The 22,772-nt window shown below is 34.5% G+C and overlaps 1 protein-coding gene across 1 annotated transcript in view; it reads left to right on the forward strand.

Moving 5' to 3' along the window:
* The window catches only part of LOC113068198 (cysteine-rich motor neuron 1 protein-like), a 40,565-nt gene extending 17,854 nt beyond the window's left edge, over positions 1-22,711 (forward strand). The window contains exons 4-14 of the mRNA XM_026240861.1: positions 4,553-4,732; positions 5,570-5,773; positions 7,841-7,969; positions 8,959-9,109; positions 13,266-13,387; positions 15,573-15,797; positions 16,860-17,075; positions 18,115-18,321; positions 19,670-19,759; positions 20,466-20,644; positions 21,727-22,711. Coding sequence (XP_026096646.1) covers positions 4,553-4,732; positions 5,570-5,773; positions 7,841-7,969; positions 8,959-9,109; positions 13,266-13,387; positions 15,573-15,797; positions 16,860-17,075; positions 18,115-18,321; positions 19,670-19,759; positions 20,466-20,644; positions 21,727-21,879 — 1,856 coding nt within the window. The 3' untranslated portion in view covers positions 21,880-22,711. The remainder of the gene's footprint in view (positions 1-4,552; positions 4,733-5,569; positions 5,774-7,840; positions 7,970-8,958; positions 9,110-13,265; positions 13,388-15,572; positions 15,798-16,859; positions 17,076-18,114; positions 18,322-19,669; positions 19,760-20,465; positions 20,645-21,726) is intronic.
* Positions 22,712-22,772: the final 61 nt, after the last annotated feature.

Consider the following 22,772-nt stretch of genomic DNA (forward strand, 5'->3'; position numbering starts at 1 on the left):
ATATTTTTGTATTGTTGCTGTGCATTCAAGACATTTAAAGCATGAACAGAAAAGTGAATATCATTGTTCACATTCATCCATTATCCTCTTCTTTTGATAAGAACTGCTAAATAAAGTAAATGACCTGTGAGCTCATGATGCATCATTCATTAGTGATCCTAAGCAGTAGATTTGATCAGCTGTCGTTGCATTTGTCACATAACTTGTGTTTGTCCCGCACGTCTGTTTCCACACAGCTGGTGTGTTTTATTTCCACAACATCCTGAAGTAAACCTTGTTTCGATGCCAGTAGTAGCTGCTGCTCCTGTAATAGCAGCACAACAGAGAAACTCAATCTCTCACTCTTCTTTTCCTGAACCACGGCCAAAATAGACCCTGGAGGATCACAGCGTCTCCACAGCCGTATCAGAGCATCATATTCCCGACCGCACACAATGAGGGAATTACAAACACAATGCAGTCAATGAGGAGAGTGATCACGAGAGGCTGAATGAATGAATGAATGAATGAATGAATGAATGAATCGCATGGATTAGTGATCAGATGAATAGAATTGTTCAGTGTTTCCCACAGGAATTTGAGAAACTAATGTGGGAGAACTTCTGTCCATCTAAGATTTACTATTTTACATAACAGTAGTAAAGTTACAACACTTATCTCTTAATTTCTTCAATTGCAAGAGTTAAACCCTTTTATCTTGGAAGGAACCTGCAGGGAGACCTTTAAGTTTTGGTCAACGATTCTCCTTACAATTCCAGTGATATGCTGTAATCTTTGTGCAGCACAACAGACAATATCTACTTATTTATTTATATTTAAATAGCATTTTGTGACTTGGTAAATGCACTAAGCCATATCATGATTTCATTTTTGGTTCAATTGACGGATGCTTTGGCAAAACGCCATGGTGGAAATCTTGAGTACAAGAATATTTTAAGTTCATTTTGAAACCAAATTCTAGATAATTAATGGGAAACGCAGATGTTTATGGGTTTACACGGAGATGTGTGTTTAGGAAGGTGTAAAACTGTCATTGAGTGAAAGTTAATGACAGAATGAACATCTTCCAGACCTGAAACACGAGCGTCCTTGCTCTCGCTCCATCTCTGAACAAAGTTTACATTCTTTCTTCCCAAAATTTCTTCCCAAGATTTTGCATTGCCCCTAAAAAAAGACTATTCGCAAACTCTTCCATTCCCATATACATTCGGTCGCAAAACTTTACATTCCCCTAAAAAAACGCACATTTGTTCACAAAATTTTGTTCCCTCAAAGTTTACGATTGTTTGCAAAACTTTGCGTTCCCTTAAAAAAAAGTTTTTTAATTGGAAAAGGTTTTGCATTAAACTAGTTTGGAAGACTTTGCTTTCCCCCAAAATGTAGAATGCTCGCAAAACTTTGCGTTACCCTAAAAAAGTTTGTTCTTAAAATTTTACAATACAAAACCCTTTACAATAGTTCCTCTAAAAAAAAGTTTACATTCCTTCACAAAAAAATTCCCCAAAAAAGTTTACTATTGTTCACAAAACTTTTTGTTTCCATAAAAAGTTAGTTCTTATGCAAAAAGTTTGCATTCCCCTTTAAATTAGTTCACGAAATTTTGTGTTCCCCTAAATAAGTTAATTCGCAAAATGTTGTTTCTGTGCTTTCACAAAACTTTGGCTTCCTCTTTACATTAGTTCACAAAACTTTGCGTTCTTTCACAATACATTTGCGTACCTCTTTACTTTTTTTCAAAAAAAAAATTTTTTGCGTTCCCCATTGTTAGTTCACAAACTTTGTTCTCTCATAATAATTATACATTTGTTCGCGAAACTTTTTGTTCACTCACAATTCTTTTCTTTTCCCTTTTACGTTTGTACACAATACTTTGTTTGCTCTCAAAACATTTGCATTCGTACAAATTTTTACGTGCATTTTCACATCTTCTTTCCCCATTTACGTTTGTTAGTAAAACTTTTTATTTGCTTGCAATACTTTTTTTGTTTCCTCAAAAAAGTTTTTTGCATTTGTTCAAATAACTTTGTGTTCGCTCATAAAACTTTTGCATTCCCTCAAAATAATGTCTGTTCATTCGCAAAACTTTGGCATTCTCCTTTATGTAATTTAGCAAAACTTTGTTTGCTTCCAATTTGTTTTGTACAACATTACATTTGTTCGCAAAACTTTACGTTCACTCACAAAACTTTTGCATTCCCCCAAAAAGATTCACAATACTTCTACATTCCTATGTTTTTTTGCAAAACTTTATTCACATGCATTACTCTTGCGTTCCCCTTTACGTTTGTTCACACAATTTTGCATTTGCTCACACAATTTTGCATTTGCTCACAATACTTTTGTGTTTCCCAGAGTAACTTTGTGTTTGCTAGCAAAACTTTCCTGTGTCACTTTCTTCAGTCTGCAAACATTTTAGTTTCGCAGAGAAACTTTGCATTCGCTCACAAAACGTTTGCGATGGAAATAATAAAGGAAAAACCATTTTGATGCTTTTGCTTGTGAATGCAACGTTTATTTGGGCGACTCAATTCTCATGATAGAATGCAAATGTTTTACGAGTGAATGCAAAGTTTCTCTGGGAACGTGGAAGTTTTGTGAGTGAACGCAAAAGCATTAAAGTATCATTTGTCGTCTCATATCATATTTAATCCATCATCAGTTGCCCTTAGGTGCTCCGAAGTGATTGTTGGGTGTCAGACGTGTTATTTGGCTGGTCAGGACATGCTGATAATTACATGAAACGGATTCTCATGTGAGAGCTGGACAGACAGGAAGTGATGAGGTGTGAAAAGGGGGCGGGGTCAGTGAGACAGGGCCTCTGTGTTTACTCTTTGTAGGCGTCAAATATTCCTTGTTTTACCAACAATCCAAATTCCTGTGTCGGGCTGTTGGCCCTGCGCTAAATGTGTGCTGCCTCCTGGAACTAATGGACTTAAATAGAAGCGCAGCAGGCGGAGAAAAAAACTGCTTACGCATCAGTCAGAAGGGTTCAACAAGTCACTGATGGGAATATGTGTGTGTGTCTTGAGTCAGGATGAGTCGGAGTATATTCTGTATAAATATTTTCCTTTAATTTCATAGATTGGTACCTGACATGCAAATTCAAAACCTTCAAGATGTTTTTTTTTTTTTTAAATACTGAAAAAAACACAGTCCATAAAGCGATGAAAATACCATGGTACCATGTCCAGAACCCTCCGTAATGTGATGTTGAGCTGCTGTGTGTCTTTGTGTCTGGGTCCGCTGATGTTCCTGAGTGCAGGGGTTTATGGGTCTCTAATGAGCCGTACTGGAGCTATTGTTCATATTGTTGATGTGTCGAGGGCTCTGGAGACACTGAGGGTTTCCGGCTCTGACCGCAGGGTCGTCTCTCTGGTTTTCTTTGACCTCACATGTGTAAGTGTGCATTTGTGCGTGAGTGAACGTTGATTACATGGCTTCACACGCCACATCTGAGAATCACAGCTCACCGGAGACGCCGCAGAAGTGCTGAGCTCGGCCATGTCCAGCGCAGTCGTGTGTGATTGCTGGGTTTATGTAGATTTAGTTTAATGAAAGTTTAAAACCACCCCGCTATCACAATGAACAGCAGCCGATTCACAGTGAACTATGAAAGAAACATGGAAAATGATTTGTGTGATATATTCTATTAGATTCCTCTTTGAGTTCGATAACTTTGACTTCGACTTTCAGTTTAAAATACTTTGTGCATGATTGTGTTTACGTACTGTACAGTATTGCCAAAGCATTATTACACAAAACTAACAAGTAATAAGGTAATATGATTATATAAAGAAAATGTTATCTATCTATCTATCTATCTATCTATCTATATATATATATATATATATATATATATATATATATATATATATATATATATATATATATATATATAATATTTTATAGTGAAAATGTTTCATGTATAATTGTAATACTCATTATATTTAGTAATATTTTATTTACAACAATATTGTGCAAAATTTGTGCTTTCCTTCAAATAAATGTAAAATATAAATATTTTATACATACTATTAATATATATAATATATATATATATTTGTAAATAATCATATATTCATTTATTTGTACATAATTTTATGTTTAAATTATTTTAAATAATTACATGTATATAATACGAGTATAATAAGTATAATTATTTATGAAAAAAATACATTAATTTTTTTATTTTTCATAATTTTAAATTTAATATATTTTAAATTATATTAAATAATTATATATTATTGATTAAAAAAATTATTATAATATTATACAATTTTACATATAATAATTACATGTATATAACACGAGTATAATAATTATAATTATTTATGAAAAAATACATATTTTTTTTTATTTTTCATAATTTTAAATTTAATATCTTTTTAAATTGTATTAAATAATTATATATTATTTATTAAAAAAATATAATAATATTATAAAATTTTTCATATTATATTATGTAATTACATACATATAAATATAAGTTTAGTAATTATTAATATAAGAGATATCAAGACAGTCTGGACTAAAATGGTGTTTTGTTGTGTAGTTTCTCCCAGGTGTATTCATGACAGGAAGGAGTTCACGGAGGGCGAGGTGTACCGTATGGACCCCTGCTGGTTGTGTCAGTGTCGAGGCGGAGTGTCGTTCTGCTCTAAAGCCGAATGTGCCGAAGTGGACTGCGAGAACTTCTACGTTCCTGAAGGGGAATGCTGTCCCGTCTGTATAGGTACTGAACATCTTCTTTATTACCAGTTCATCTTAGATCGGTCTGCTCTGCTGGACTGCATTTAAAGATCAACTGATGAAACCCACAAACCTGACGCTCTTCAAACACACGGTTACTGACAGCTTTCTGTCCACACGTCTCTCCAGAGAGACTCAGATCTGTTTGCTTACAGATGTGACCTTCTGCTCCTAAGGGTCAAAGGTCAAACAGTTTCAGTGGGACAAACAGTTGTCAACAGATCTTATTTGCGTTCTTTGAACTTGAATATATTCTGGTTTATAATTTCTAGTCTTTCTTGTCATGCACAGTGATGTTTTAGTGTTCTGTATATACTAGTATGAGTTTATTTTAAGTTGTGCTTTTTTTATATATTTGTATTTTTATCTATTTCTAAGATTATATTCACTTATTTTTTTCAGTTTTTATTTAACATTTATATGTTTTTACTATTATTTTTATATATACTTCAATTTGAGTAAATTTATTTCCCTGTTTTTTCATCTAGTATTTATAGTTTATTGTATTTTAAGTTTCTTTAAATTAATGAATATTACTTTTATTTTTAGTTAATATCAACACTGATGATTCAAAGATGATTCATGTTACAAATGATACTGTTTCAATTAAATGCTTTTCTTTTGTTCTTTCTGAATCCTGAAAAATAAAATGCATCACAACAGTTTCGAGCACTGAAAATAAATCTTAATAATAGAATATTTCTGAAGATCATGTGACACTGAAGACTGGAGGAATGATGCTGAAAATACAGCGGAGCATCACAGAAATACATTACACTTTAACACAGATTTGTGTGTGTGTGTGTGTGTGTGTGTGTAGATGTGGAGCTGCTGGCGGTGGAGAGCACTAAAGCGAGCTGCTGGGTGGATCACAGGCTGCGTGCGCACGAGGAGCAGTGGAAGGAGGACGACTGCACCTTCTGTCAGTGTGTGGACGGAGAGCCGCACTGCACAGCCATGGCCTGCAAACAGAGCTGCCAGAACCCTGTGAAGATCCCTGGAGAGTGCTGCCCCTTCTGTGAGGGTACGAGCACACACACACACACACACACACACACACGCACACACAGTGATGTTTGAACATAAACACTTGAGAAACTCACTGATTCACACGTCGTCTCGACACTTCACTGTTATGATGATCAAAAAATTCCATCTATTTAAAACAAAGTCTCCAAGGTCACGACCCTTCAGTGGGGGTTCTGACCCAGCGGCAAACAGGAAATGACCTCACAGTAGATGGAGGGAGCAAGAGAGATATCTGTAGTATCAGTAACTGGGGGCGTTTAACTGGATTAATTAGCAGCTCAAGTCTTTTCACGAAAAAATAAAATAACGCACACACAGACATCTATATATATTGTGCTAGAGTTAGAGGGTCAAAGAGATGTTTTCAGCCGATTCTTGAAGAAACGCTGCGTTCCTGTTGTTCCTGCAATCTGTCTCTGTTTAGCAGTAGCTGAAGATATTGCCAAAGGTTTATTGTATCTCGAGCTCTTGAAGCACACACACACACACACACACGCCCATTAAAGCTCAGACTTGCGTGTGCTCAACAGCGTCGCGCAGCAGGCGTCTGCAGACTACAGAAGCTTTGCCTTTTACTGCTCCGAGCTGCCAAATGAAAGCCACCTGCTGTCCTTAATTATACATCATTATTTTCTGGCAGAATAATTAGTCACACCTTTTTAGCTCTGGACATGCCAATATTGTCGCAATTGATGCTCGTGGCACATGTGGCATCCCAGCGTGTTGCTCCTGACAAAAGCTTTGACGGCTGGGTTTGATTTCAACGTAGAAATCAGAAAAGCTGTGTTTTGTAGTTTGTTCATGCTACTTTGCTTCATAAGGCCTTTTTAAACACAAACGGTTCGTCACGGCTGTCAGATGAGGAGGATCGCAGCACGGTAATTGCAGCTGTGTTTATGTGTAACCGATGCAAACCGGACGCTTCTGTTCGCAGTTAAACTGCACTGTACTGATGCGTTTGGAGCGAAAGACCCCAGGAGCGGCTCACATGATCCGAGCCAAAGAACAGATGACTCTGAAGTTTCACTTCAACACGCAGATCTTGCAACACGCACCAGATGAGCACATGAGGATGCATTTACCAGACACTTCTGAGTTTGCATCACAGCTATAAATCTGAGAAAAGTCTCTTTAAATACGTAATTTAATGTTCCTTTTTGTGAATCTGTTCAGAGCATGCTGTTCTGAAGAAAGATTTCTGTATAGTTCAGATATAGGAGTTATTAGATTATGAGATTAAGTTATTAGATTAGAATGAATAAAATATTGTTTCCCAGTATGAGTTGCTTAAATTTCAGAAACTATTCCCAGCTATCTTGGAATGTTCTGGAAAAGTTGTTTTAAAGTTTTAAAGGTTCTTTTAAAATAAACAAGCATTCTTCCAGAAGCATTAATAGAATGTTTGTTCAGATTTATTGAGTTTTTAATAATGTTCTCACAATTTTATATATACATCGTTCATGGAAACATTGTAGCTGCCCGTTCGTGTAACATTTTTAAATGTAACAACTTGTTTCAGAACGTTCTGAGAACATTCTAAAGTAACGTTCCCATAATGTTTGCAAAATAATAAAATGATAAATATTCCATTAATGAAGTGTTAAGAAATAAGTTTTCATAACATAATTGACATAACTTTTTTTTTTTAACTGGGATCATGATACAGTTATTTTTGTGAAGAATTCAATTCAAAAACAGTTTGTATAATACACAACCATGTGAAAATGCCTATTTTTTTTATCATTTTAATAATTCTAAGAATCCTGAAAAATAAAGTGTGTATCACGATTTCCCAAAAAATATGAAAAAGACTTGAGTAATGATGCTGAAAATTCAGCTTTGCATCACAGGAATAAATTACAATTTACAATATTCTACTATAGAAAATGGTTATTTTAAATTGTAATAATATTTCACAATATTTACTGTATTTTTGATCAAATAAATGCTTTGTAAACCGTAAACCAACTGCAGATCTTTCATTCACTTCATTCTGCATATTTTAGCTTTCTGAGACCCTGTGAAAAAGAAAAAACAGGAACTAACTGAGTTTCTCTTCTAGAGCCGTCATATGAGACTGTGAGTCCACTGCTCTGTCCACCGTTGGAAAACTGCTCTCTCTCTGGGCACGACTGCCCATTCGGCTTCCAGCAAGACCCCAGCGGCTGTCTGCTGTGCCAGTGTGTCAGCAGTGAGTGCAAACACACACACACACACACACACACACACACACACACACACACATACAAACCCATGAGAACTGCGTTGCGTGCAAACCGCTCCAAAAATCTCCCAAGTCTGTGTTTGAGAAAGTGCCAACGGCCCGCAACACAAGTAAACACTGACTCTGGACATACAGAGCGTGTCCAGGAAATAATGATCTCAGACACAAATCCAACTCACAAATCTGCACCATCATGACTGAAATGACATGGCACTGAAAGTTTTTCCCTTGTGAATTGAATTCAGTATCAGAGGTCAGTAGTGCGTTTGGGCATCATGGTGCTCATGGGATTGTGAACCGCTCCTAGTTCGAAGTAAACATGCAAGAGTCTGGGGTTTCTTCACCACTAGCAGCATCGAAAAGTTTAGCAAAAAATAACTAAATTTGAATTTAGCAAGTTATATGCATGAAACTAAATGTTTCACATGTTTAACTGCTTTCATTTTAGCTGACCTTCTGTGCTCTCTAATGAAAGGGTTAAAATAATGTTAACCTAGGGTTAAATATGACATCAGCCCATGGTTTATATAGTGTTAAACCAGGGTTAAATGTAGTGCTGATCTCTGTCTTAATAGACGTGTGAGATGTTTTAACCCAGGGTTAAAATTGATGTCATCATGGGGTTAAAATAATGTTGACCCAGGATTAAGATAACATTGACCCAGGGTTAAACCTCTGTCTAAATAGAAGGGTGAAATACAAATTAGTTTGATACAAGTTATAAGGCCCTATCATACACCCGGCGCAAGGCACAACACAAGTGTGTTTGCTAGTTTCAATCCGGCACTGTTCGCATAGTGTCGTCCATTTTCCCATCGTTAAAATAGCAAAACTGGATTTGGACATCCCTTGAGTGGACCTGCATCGTGCGCTTTACACTTTGTGTTTATATCATTAAAATAGGGCCCTTGCTGTTTACTCGTCATCTTTTGTATATAATTGACTGTGTTTTTCAGATGAAACCTGTCCTGATGTGTCCACGTACTGCTCTCTGGAGTGTCCCCTGGGTTATGAGAAAGACAACTATGGTTGTGAAGTGTGTGAATGTGTATCTGCACCAAAATGCCGCCCCATGACCTGCAGCAAGACATGCCCGTATGGATACATGTAAGTTTATATCTCTGCTCATGACCAGTAACAATAAGTATCTAAGAACCAAATGTCATTAATTATTAAAATATATATATATATATTTCTGCATGTATTCATAAACTTGTCACATGCTGTTAGGTTATAATAAGTTAGGTGTTGCTAATTAACTCGGAAATTGTAAGGTTAAATAACTCTCAGAAATAAAGTCTGTGTTAGCTCTTTCAGTATGAAATTTTAAACAAAAAAATTTAACCCAGGGTTAAAGTGATATTAGGGATTAAATACTGTTAACCTAGGGTTAAATGTGGTTCTTACATCTATGTGTAAAAAAGTGATGTCAGTGGAGGGCTAAAATAGTTAACCCAGAGTTAAACGTGTCCTCCTCACTGAATTAAAATATGGTTAAGGCAGTGCTAACCTCTGACTAAATACAAGTGTAAAACTTTGTTTAACCCGGAGTTAAAAGTAACATCAGCACAAAGTTCAAATTGTTTTAACCCGGGATTAAATTTACCTCATCACAGGGTTAAATTAGTTTACAAGTAACCACATCAGTGCGTTAAAGTAATGTCATCTCAGGAGAAAAATTGACCTCATCAAAGGCCTAAAATAATTTTAACCCAGGGTTGAAAGTGACCTCAGTACTGAGTAAAAATAGTGTTAACCCAGGGTTAAAAATGACAACAGCAAAAGGTTACAATAGTGTAAATCAAGGGTTAAATATAGTATTAACCTTTGTCTAAATACTAGTGTGAAATGCTGTTTATCTCCGGGTTAAAAGTGACGTCATCATGGCGTTAAAATAATGTTGACACAGGGTTAAAATTAATGCAAACCTTTGTCTAAATAGTAGTGTGAAACATTGTTTAACCCATGGTGGAAAGTGACCTCATCACAGGGTTAATATGATGCTGACCTAGGGTTAAAAGTGACGTTACCATGGGGTTAAAACCATGGGTTGACCCATGTTTAAACACAGTGCGAACCTCTGCCTAAATGGAAGTGATAAATTGTTTAACCCATTGTTAAAAGTAATTATAGTAGTAATTAAATAATCATAACCGAATTACAATGCTACGTCCTGTCTAAATACAAAAGTGAAATGTTGTTTAAACCAGGGTTAAAAGTGACCTTATCACAGGGTTAAATTAATGTTTGACCCCCAGTAATATGTGACCCTGGTCAAATATCTTGGTGCTTTGCTCTCCAAATAAGGAGCAGTGCTTTTTATTTCAGAACCATCTTTCCGTTTCAACACAACAATCAAATGCAGATCGTGTCTGTATGTGAGTGTGCGGTGTGCGGTGTGATTTCACTGGTATCTTGCCTCCAGTGGAGGATGGAGCAGATAGATTTTCTCTGTAAACCCGGTGTCTGAGCTCCCTCAGGGGAGACGGAGGGTTTACTGGATCACTTCTGAAGCTGTTTGAGTCATCTGAGCCCTCTCTCTTCAGCTCACTCTGGAGGAAATCCCTGTTTATAGTGGCTCATGTTGAGATCATCTTCTGCTCAGAGTGTGTTTGATGCTAGCATTTATTGCTAGTAAGATAAACAAATGCAACAAAGATCTGGAAACAAACCCAAAGATCATGAGCATTTAAATGAAGATGACCCTCCTCTGTTGCTAAATTATCTGCAGCCAGTTATAGTTTTTGTTGTTTTTTGTTATCTTAGTAGATCAAGTTAAACTAAATTAAAACAAGGAATGTTGCTTTGGCAACTAGTGGATAAAATAATATTTACCCAGGGGTTAAATTAAAAAAGTTAACCCAGCGTTAAAATGTACTTAATCTCATGTTCAAAGTATTGTTAATCCAGGGTTAAATGTGGCCTTGTCACAGGGTTAAACTATTGTTAACCCAATTAAGTGACATCATGTTAACAAGGGGTAAAATTAACCCCATCAAAGTGTTAAAATAATGTAAACCCAGCATTAGAATTTACTCAACTTTAGGGTCAAAATATTGTTAACCCAGGGTTAAATGTGGCCTTGTCACAGGGTTTAACTAATGTTAAGCCAGTTAAGTGACATCAGCACAGGGTTCATGTTAAAAGGGGGTAAAATTAACCCCATCAAAGTTTTAAAATAATGTAAACCCAGCGTTAAAATTGACTTAATCTCAGGGTCAAAATATTGTTAACCCAGGGTTAAATGTGGCCTTGTTACAGGGTTAAACTAATGTTAACTCAGCTAAAAGTGACATCAGCACAGGGTTCATGTTAACAGGGTGTAAAATTAACCCCATCAAAGTTTTAAAATAATGTAAACCCAGCGTTAAAATTGACTTAATCTCAGGGTCAAAATATTGTTAACCCAGGGTTAAATGTGGCCTTGTCACAAGGTTAAACTTATGTTAACCCAGTTAAAAATGACATCAGCACAGGGTTCATGTTAACAGGGGGTAAAATTAACCCCATGAAAGTGTTAACCTAATGTAAACCCGTGGTTAAAATTTCATGATAGACTTTATCACAGGTTCAAATTAATGTTAACCCAGGGTTAAATGGGTTAAAACCTTAAGAAATGTTCTTTAACCCACGGTTGAAATTGACAAAATCATGGTGTTAAAATAATGTTAACAAAGGGTTAAACGCAATAAGATCGATACAAATATATTTTATCTCAACTGCTAGCGCATCATGTTAGCATTCCGTTAGCCTGTTAGCTTGTCATTTGTGCCTACAGCCTTAGATACGGCTTTGGAGGCTACTAAGTTCGGTTCTGGTTGCAGAGGAATTTGAAAGTGTTGGCTAATGTTAAACGTAAATTCAGTAAGATTATTATTCACGTCGGCACTAATGATGTTTGACGGAGGTGTGAATGATGAAGCAGTCGAACGGGTCGACTCTACACAAAAGGGGTCTTAAATCGCTTCCCTGTTGGATTTGACAGGACGTAAAGAAGTATGTGTGGAGTCAGCAGTCGTCCTGACTCAAAACTTTACACAAAGACCCGGCTCTGTGTTAGTGTGCTGCATGCTGTCTCAGCAGTGAACACTACTGTACTGCTGCCCGGCAAGGGGACGTGTTTAATTCATGAACAACAGACACACTGACAGACAGTATAGTGACCTCTGACTGGTTCATTAATGATCTATGACAACGACTCTATAATTACTCGTGCATTAATGATTCATTAGCAGCCATAATGATGATCATTCATGAATAGATACCAGTGGAAATAGTAGTTTCCTCTTCCTGTGAATAATAAATACTTGTTTGTAATTTTTTGTGTGATAATTTTAAATAACTGTGTAGTAGAAAATATAAGTTTTTTTTATAATAACAAATTGAAAATATATTTTTATTATGTTAGAATATATTTTTGTGTAATAAAATATTAAATATAATATTAACAACTTTTGTCATTTTAACATAAACCTAGTATTTTGTACCCTAAATGTAATATTAAATATAATATAAATTATTTAATATTATATTTATGTATTAGTTCTTTTTTAATAATATTGTAGTAAATAATAATAAATATAATTAATTTAATATTTATATAAATAAAATTAATACAAAATAATAAATAAAAAAATATTTAATATTTTAGATAAATTGATAATAAAATAAAATGATAATGAATTAAATTAATTTTATAGAGAAATAATTATTTGTCATTTAAGGATAAATAAACCTAGATATTTTTTACCAAAATATATAATATTAATTATTATTATACAATTTAATGTTATGTTTACTTATTATTTAGTGCTATAATATTAAATATGATTAATATTAATATTAAATAAAACCAGCACCATGCTGGCTCTAGTTAGTGAGCTCATATACTGGCGGTGCACTACTGAGGGCACTAGACATGATGTTCAGCGCTGAAGTGAGCGTGTTTTACAGTGATCTGGTTTGGCTTATATCTGGACTCTTGAAGCTCATGTTCTAAAGAGGAAAACAGAACCAGATGTCCGTTAGACCGGCTTGAGCATCTGGATCCGGTGCCCAAACACCAGAAACTTGAATGAATCATGACGTTCTACGTATAAAAGTGTCCTGCGTTATTACGAGGTCTCGTGAGAAGTGCTTTCATCCGTCTTCAGAGGTTGAAGTGCATCAGAGCGTTAAGAGCTGTGCTTTAGTAGCTTGATCAGCAGGTTTATGCGGGTCAGTGCCGGTTGACTGATGGTTTATGTGTTGTTTCTCGTCGCAGGAGGAACAAGCACGGCTGTGAGATGTGCCGCTGCGTCCGCTGTCCGCCGTTCACCTGCGACAAACACTGCAGCGACGGCTTCAGGAAGAGCAGGAAGGGCTGCAGCGTCTGCCAGTGCAGAGGTGAGTGTTTGAGCAGAGGTCAGAGGTCATGAGAACTCATCTGAGGCCTCGCTGTACAGAGTGTTCCTACAAGCAATTTATAAATGTCTATAGATGTCAAAATGCGAGGAAATACATGTGCTCTCTCAGAAAAGATATGCATAGTGAGTCTGGTTTATGTCATATGTGTTTATACAGTATATGCATATCATCAGGGTTATTCTAGTTATCTAAAACCATAAAAACACAGAAATAGTTTAACTTCATGCACTAAAATAATTAATCTAATTAAATGCTAAATTATTAAAAAATGTATAAAATGCACAACAAAACTGTTAAAACTAACTAAAATCGAAATTATGCAACACTGACACTTATAAATCATAAAGAATATTACAGTAATCTATTCATATTCAGGCTGGTTATTTTAACTCTGTCAACTCATTTTCATGCCATCGTTGTGTAAATCTGGTGTGTTTGTGGAGAGTATTTCAGTTCGGTCGCACACATATAAACACAGCAGCTATTTTCACACATCTGGATCAGTTTTCAGCAAACAGCTTAAATATATTTAGAGATGAAACCTTCACTAAAACACTTTTAAACAAAGCAAACACACGCAGATGCAGAAGCTGGAAAACACTGCCTTTGGTTTTTCTAGCAGTTGTGTGTTGCTTTAACTTTCATTCAGTTCAGTTCATCCACAGAATAATTATAAACTCATGATTGGCAGAATATCAGACGTTCAGAGGATGTTATTTCAGCTGGAGACTGAAATCAGGGATTATAATAGGATATCATATTCACATTACACTAATACTCTTATCATATTAGACTGATGTTATCATTATGATAATACATTTTAGATTAGTAGTTTTATTCTTTATGCTGAGTTTCCTTTAAAAAAATCAGTTATTATCATTAACTTAAACCATAAACAACATTTCCATAACTTTAAATAAAATAAATGAAATAAAATATATAAAAAAGGCCAAATTTATCTTTTTTTTTTCTTGAATTAAAACTGAAAATGAACATTAATAATAAAATCTGATAATAAAAATTACAACAAAATTACTAAAATGTTAAATAAAATTTAAATGGAAATGGAAATATCCAGATATTTATAAAACAATAATAATAAAAAAGGAATTAGACAAATTATAGACAATTAAAAAAACTAATTCAAATGATGAAAATGTTAACTAAAATTAATTTTAAAATATATATATATATATAGATAGATAGATAGATAGATAGATAGATAGATAATTAAAATAAAAACTAATAAAAATGAGGGGAAATAACAACAAAATTACTAAAACTTTAAAATTTTATTGAAAATGGAAAATAAAAACACAATAATTATGTTAAAAAACCTCTGATTCTATTGCTTAATTGTTTTGTTTTGCGGTATAGTTTTATTTAAAATTATTTACATTTTACATTCTTATGATTTTAACTGTTTTAGTAAGCATTTTTTCATGTTTTTATTTTAAATTACATTATTATTATTTTATTAAATTATTTATTATTTATTGAAATAAATAAAACAAAGTAAAACAGTTTTAGTTAATATTTATTTTTGTTTTGTTTTTTAAAATATTTATTTTATTTTGCATCTTTATGATGCTTTTTGTTTTATCCGTTTATTTTTATTTAATTTGAAAAGCATTTTATTCTTTTTTATTTTTATTTAGTTTTCACTAACTACAAAAATTAAATAAATTATAAAACTTGTCAAATTAACAAATAATTAAAAAGACAAAACATACAAAAATTTGTATTAATTAAAGTGTAATAAAAAATTTAAAAATAAAAACAAAATAGTAAATGACAAAATAATATTTTATCAGTGATATTAAAATACCACTGATTATATTGCCGTATTTTGTCAAAAATTACAGAAATGAAAATCTAATCAGTCTCAACATTGAGAATTACAAATAAATAAGAAATAAAATTAAACTATTCAGATGCATTTCAGTAATGTGAAAAATGTTACAAAGATGTGATAAAAATCCTCAAAGGTGCATGGATTTATTTATACAAAATATATTATATTTCTTTCTCTCTTTTGGGGGAAGCATGACCTGGACATGTTTTTTGGGAGGTTTACTTATCAGCTGACTGGTTTTGTAATTTGTCACCATGTGAACTGTCATTTTGTGAATCTCTTCATGACTGTGATGATGTTGATGTTCAGAATCAGACAGACGTGTGTCCAGCACCAGTGTCTCCGTCACCGTCTCCTCCAGTTTCTGTCTGACGGCCAGCGGCCAGCGTTTCGAGGATGGAGACGGCTGGCACGATGGCTGTCGGGACTGTTTCTGTCACGCCGGTCGAGAGATGTGTGTGCTCATAACCTGCCCTGTGCCCAGCTGTGCCCACCCTGTGCTCCGGCTGGATCAGTGCTGCCCCGGCTGTGAGGGTACGACACTGACAAGAGCCTCTGATGCTTACAGAGCCTGTCTTTACTTGATCAAAACCACAGTAAAAATAGTGAAATATTATTATAGTTTAAAACAGCGGTTTTCTATGTGATGGTTTAGGTCCTACCTGTCTGACTGTTACCACTTTGTTTATTTAAACTAGGGAATCATCTCAGTTAACACCAGAAACGTATGGTGTGCCACAAGGATCTGTCTTAGGCCCACTGCTATTTTCAATATACATTAACATTAAACATACAAAACACACAATTTTCATAAAAATACACCTGAATAAAATTAAAATTATGCATTCTTGTATGTTTTTTTTTCATGATTTTACTTTTATAATGTTTTTTTTAAGTACATTTATCTTTTTGATTGTTTTTAAAGAACTAGAATTGATTTAAAAAAACGTATATCGCTGAAGAAAAGTAAAGTAAAATATTATTATAGTTTAAAACAGCTGTTTTCTATGTGAATCTCTGTTAAAGTTTAATTTATTTCTGTGATGCTCCGCTGTATTATCAGCATCATTCCTCCAGTCTTCAGTGTCACATGATCTTCAGAAATCAAGAAAATATGATGATTTACTGCTCAAGAGACATTTCTGATTATTAGCAATGTTGAAAACAGTTGTGCTGCAGAATATTTTTGTGTGAAAGTGTGATACAAGATTTCAAAAACAAAGAAATCAATACTTTTATTAATCTAGGATGCATTAAATTGACCAGTAAAAGCATTTATAAGGTTACAGAAGATTTCTATTTCAGACAGATGCTTCTCTAAAATGTATTCTGTGTGTATAAAGACAGACTGGATTATTTAGTCAGTTTTTCATCAAATTTCTTCAGAAGTCATTATTTAAATACAGACCCATCTAAATGTATCGAATTAGTGATTCCAGATGAAAAAACTAAAGCTGGCTCGACCAAGCTGATTTCCACTGCTCTATTTCTATGGGTTTTTTTTTTTAAGTTTCGAACAGCGAAAGCATCTTGATTTGTGTAAATAAGCTCAGTCTCAGGATGAAGCCTCACTCTGTGTGTGTCTCTGTGTGTCAGACGAGGCGGGCAGCGGGCAGCCGGAGGGTCTGGATCTGGTGGTGTGTCGTGCTCCCGGCGGAGAGCTGTTTGTGGAGGGAGAGACGTGGCGTCTGGACGAGTGCAGCAGCTGTACGTGTCGACAGGGAAGAGTTCTGTGTGACTCTGAAGTGTGTCCTCCAGTTCTGTGTCACGAGCCGATCAGGAGCAAAGACGGCTGCTGCTATGTCTGTCCAGGTACCACACACTCACTCACACACACACACACACACACACACACACTTACACTGTCTCTCTCTCTCACCCACACACACACACTCACACTGTCTCTCTCTCTCTCTCACACACACACACACACACTCACTCACACTGTCTCTCTCTCTCTCTCTCACACACACACACACTCAGAACTGTCTCTCTCACACACAGACACACACACACACACACACACACACACACACTCTCTCTCTCTGTCTCTCTCTCTCTCTCTCTCTCTCTCACACACACACACACACACAAACATATAGAAACTGTACTTGTTAAAATTATAAATGACTTGCTTCCTGTGTCAGACCAAGGCTGCATCTCATCACTAGTTTTACTTGGCTTTAGAACTGCATTAGAGCATTAAGTACTCACAGATCGATTGCAAAACTATACGGGTATAAAAGGAAAGGCTTTAAGATGGTTTAGATCCTACCTGTCTGACTGTTACCACTTTGTTTATTTAAACTGGGGAATCATCTCAGGTAACACCAGAAACGTATGGTGTGCCACAAGGCTCTGTCTTAGGCCCTCTGCTATATTCAATATACATTAACATTAAACATACAGAAAACATTTTCATTTTCCGTGAAATAGCTTTGCAATGCTTTTTTGTATTGTGAAAATAAAAATAAGTAAAAATAAATGGATCTTTAAATGGATAAATTGAATTTTTGATTGTTTTAAAGAACTAGAATCGAAAGACCTATATCGCTGAAGAAAAGTAAACGTCATAAAAGAGCTCAGAAGTTGATCCCTCACCTGTCACTGGTTAGTTTTGAGTCCAGATGAAGGTTGTTTTATGAACATGTGCTTCTTCAGACACACAAAGCTTCTCCGGAGGCCAGTTCCAATCAATAAACCCACTGGACACTTTTACACGTGACCCGCGGGCCACGAAACACATGTGGTGTCCCTCCGTCGGCTCATTAACTGCACATTGGCCTGTGGTTAATGCAGTGAAAGCAGGATGACGTACAGGATTGTCATATTTCTGTGTTTTTGTCCACAGAGGTCAAACCGGAGCCGCTGCGTCCCGAGTTCTGCGTCTCCAGCTCTGGAGAAGTCCTGCAGGCCGGTGATTCGTGGAAGCCGAACGCCTGCAGCAGCTGCGTCTGTCGTAACGGGAGCGTCCAGTGCTTCTCACAGCAGTGTCCAGCCGCGGACTGCAGGGTCCCTGTGCTGCGGAAGGGCCAGTGCTGCCCGCAGTGCATGCTGGGTATGTGCTTCTACATACACAAACACACTAATGACTGCTGTGCTTTTACACTGATTCTACCATGGGAAAAAGTGATTGAACAGGTGAAGTAGAATCACTAATGCACAGACTCTGCAATGTAAAATGCATTAGTGATTCTACTTCACTTGTTAATAATCCAAATAAATAATTCTGGTTAGCATTTATTAAATATATATATATATATATATATATATATATATATATATATATATATATATATATATATATATATATATATATATATATATATATATATATAAAATATTTGTTATTAATTCAACTTTGAATTTTTATAATTTAATTCAATCATTTAGGAAGGGTTTAATTGTGATTGATTTATTGATTGTTTATTCATTTATTTTAGTTTTACATTTTTGTGATGCAATCAGTTTTTTGGTCATTTTAATTTACATTTAAAAATTATTTAAATTGTCCTTTTATTTTTATTATCTGTTATATTTTTATATTTTTTTAATAAATTTAGTTTATTTTAACACAATATATAGTTTATTATATATATTATACTATATTATATAGTATGTTATATTATATTATATTATATAGCATTTTTATTATAAAGTCTTTTGTAAGTATTATTTATTCATCTGCACTTGATGATATATTTATTGTTTGTAATTTTTATTCATTTAATTTTAAATTGTAATAATTTTGTAAGTGTTTTATTAAACCATTATATTATTAACATAATAAATTTTAATTTTTACATATGTAATTTATTTGCTTTTATTTTACAATTATTTTCTTTTTGTAATTCAATTTTTAAGTGTTTAGATTTTTAATACATTTATTATATTTTTATTATATACACAGTATTTTGTTAGAATTTTTAGTGTTTTGATTCCTGGTATCTTTTAAATGATTTATTAATCTTTTTTTACTGATTAATAATACATTTTTTATTAATTAAAAATATTTTTCTTTTTAATTTATTTCAATTTTACATTCAACTTTATAAGCTGATGTTTGTAAATCAGCTACGTTAGATGAAGCATCACGCTAATCGAAGTCAAGCGCTGATGTTGATCTGTGGTGTTCGAGTCTCGATGGCAAACATCCCAGCGATATCGACACTTTCACATGTTTCCTGAGCCGCGGCTCTCAATGTGAGGAAAGAACAAGCGAACATCCCTCCGTCAGCTTTTCCTTCACAGGGAAAAATCCTGCCATTGTTGGCCTCGGTGTTTCCTCTGTGTTTTGTTTTGATTTTGAAGCTTGATTTCCTCCACGAGAAATGAGCTGAATGAATGCCACGTTTAGAGTATGTTTGAGAGATCGATGAGCTCAAGATGATTCCGTGTGTTTGCAGAGATCACGAGCACGTCGGGGCCGGTAATACTGTCGACGGCTGTCACCGAGAGCCGAATCACCGCCGCTCCTCCGGTCCTCTCCATCACAGGTGATTAACCCCAGCTGATTTCATTTTAAATCTAATTATATATATATATATATATATATATATATATATATATATATATATATATATATATATATATATATATATAATTGATTTTTAATTTTTATTTAGCTGTTTAATCTTTTTACAAGCTTTGTTTTTTATTTATATTTATATTTCATTTATTTTCATTTTTATTATTTATTGTTCTATTATTATTATTATTATTATTATTTGTTTTGATTTTAGTTTTAGACCGAAAATCAATTTTTTGCACTCCTCCCCAATAAATAATTTTTCTTGAATTGATTTTTTTGCACTCCCCAAATATTTTTTTATATTTTATTTTTTGTACGTCACCACAAAAAATGTTTTTATATATATATATATTGTTTTTGTTTAACAATTATATATTTATTTTAGTTTTTTTATTAAGTTGTTTTTCACAATTTAGTTTTATTTGAATTGCTTTTATTTTAAAGTTGTTTATTTATGTTTTTATTTAGTTTAGTTACATGTGTATGATACATTTTTTGTACGTGTTTTATTTTTTGTTTTTTTAATATTACTTTTATTTTATAATATTTTTTTTTTCATTTTTAAGATTCGTTTTTATTATTATTTTTTGAATCTGAGCTGATTAGACGAGGGAATACATCACTGCAGCTTCAGGATCGATGGTTTCTGATGTCAGTGTTCTCTCGTGTAGATGGAGAAGGTCTCTCGCGGGACGTCCCGAGTCAGACGGAGATGACGCTCATCTACCAATCAGCGGCCTGGATTCTGGCGGGGATCCTGCTGGCTGTGGTCATCTTCCTCCTGACGGCCGTCCTGGTGAACCGGAGGAAGAACTGGGTTCAGATGTCCTGCTACGGCGCGCCCAAGAAGGTGAGCGACTCTGAACCGCGACCCGAGAACGAACGATGTCACAAGAGTGAAGCAACGAGGCGTCTGCCAAGAGTCTCAGAAGAAGAGAATGCGTCAGCAAATTAATTATTGCAGCATATGAGTATCATATATCATCATAATTACAAAAACACTCCAGCAAAACAAGAGCTTTCGATGTCGACATGAACTTCATTTGCAGCCCTTTAAAACGTTCATGTGACGCATTTCTGAGCAAAACAATATTTAATGAGAAAAAAAAACAAGTTTTTCTTTAGTGTAACATCAGTGATACAGTTAGAGCAGGAATATCAGTTTGTTTTGATTTCATGTTGACTTTTTAATGTTAATATATTTTATAAATATACATTATATTAATATTAAATTTATTTGTACATTTTTTACTCTCCTCAACAAATCGTTTTATTTTTTATTTAGTTTTGCACAAACCAAAAATCTAAATTTTTTGCACTCCTCCCCAATAAATAGTTTTTATTTTATTTTTTATTTTTTTGCACTTCCCCAAAAAATGTTTTGCACTCTCTAACAAATCATTTTTTTTACTTTCCTACAAATAGTTTTTATTATTATTATTATTATTATTATTATTTCTGCTTTCCAAAAAAAAAATTTTCATTTACTAGCACTCTACTAAATAATCATTTACTTGTTTATTTGTTGCAAAACTACCCCAAAAATGTTTTTTTTAGTACTTTCCACAAAAAAATATTTTTTTTTAATTTAATTTTTGCACCCTCCAAATCATTTATTTATTGCACTGCCCCAGAACATTTTTTTATTTTTTTTTTAAAAAATAGTTTTTTTCTCTCCTCAATAATCAATTACATTTTTATTTCTTTATTTTTGCACTCCTCCACAAATCTTTTTTTTTTTTTTTTTACACTTTCCCAAAAAAAACTTTTTTTGCATTCTCCAACAAATTCTTTATCTTTGTCCTTTGCTAGTTATTGCTCTCCCCAACACAATCATCCCAGAATGATTCTTTTTTAACTGCGCTATTCGAGTCATCTGGTGGAAACGATGTATTTCTGGGAATGATGTCAGCTGTGTTTCTCTCCCGGCAGACGGTGATCCTGCAGAAACACGTGAATAAGAGTTCACTCGTCTACATGGAGCCGTCCAGAGAGAACCAGTTCCAGAGTGTGAAGAGCGAGACCAGCGCAGAGCAGATCTCCATCCCACGCGCTAAACTCTCCAGCGGACGCGTCCAGCGCTAGCGTCCGTCTCACAGCTCGTCTTCAGAGGCCAGAGACTCCACCGAACGCTGGCGACTCCTGGAGCTTCGGCCTCCAGCGCAAGAGGAACCAAGTACTGTGAACCTGCTTTATTAGTGTTTGTGTGATGTTCGGAGCGTCCCAGCGGCTCAACGGGGCGACGCTTTGACAGACCTGGAGCAGTTGGGCATCAAACCAAAGGAGACGTCGGTGGGATCCACACAGACCACAGTAAAGAGATCTGCATCGGGACACACGTGTTTCCTGACCTCTCACTCGGTTTATTTGTTTCTATACGTTAAAGTGTTTTACTTGTAGATTGTTGTTAGTCGCTTATAAACCGCAGCGGCCGGAAGAAACATTCCCCACGTTCAGAACCAACTGGACTTTTTATATCATTTATAGAATATTTATAATAAATTTACATAATATAAATATTGTGTTTATGGCCATGCATTTATATTTTAAATATTATATATATTAATAGAAATAAATAATTATATATATATGTCTGAGCCGCTCGCAGGGCAATTACAGCGAATGCAGTTGTTTGATAAATGTGCAACAAAAAAAACATAAAAATAGTAGAGGGATGTATCTTATTTATTTTTTCACCTGTATTTATTAATACTAAACTCCAGTAAGTGTCTGATTTCTGTCTGGTCTGTGATGTTTCAGAGAAACCCAAAGCTGCTGTACAGATTTTATAAACCGTCTGTCTGCTTTATATCAGCTCTTATTTATTTGACCTTCGTCACGACTCAATATGATCCAATAGATGTTCGGCTGTAACATGTACACTTGTTTTTGAAATAAAAATGAATTGTGTGACAAATGTTTGTTAACCCTAATTATTGTGTTCAAGTCATTTTGGTCTGGAGAGAATTTATTTTTCA

This window comes from Carassius auratus, linkage group LG42F, assembly GCF_003368295.1.
Source record: "Carassius auratus strain Wakin linkage group LG42F, ASM336829v1, whole genome shotgun sequence".
Lineage (NCBI taxonomy): Eukaryota > Metazoa > Chordata > Actinopteri > Cypriniformes > Cyprinidae > Carassius > Carassius auratus.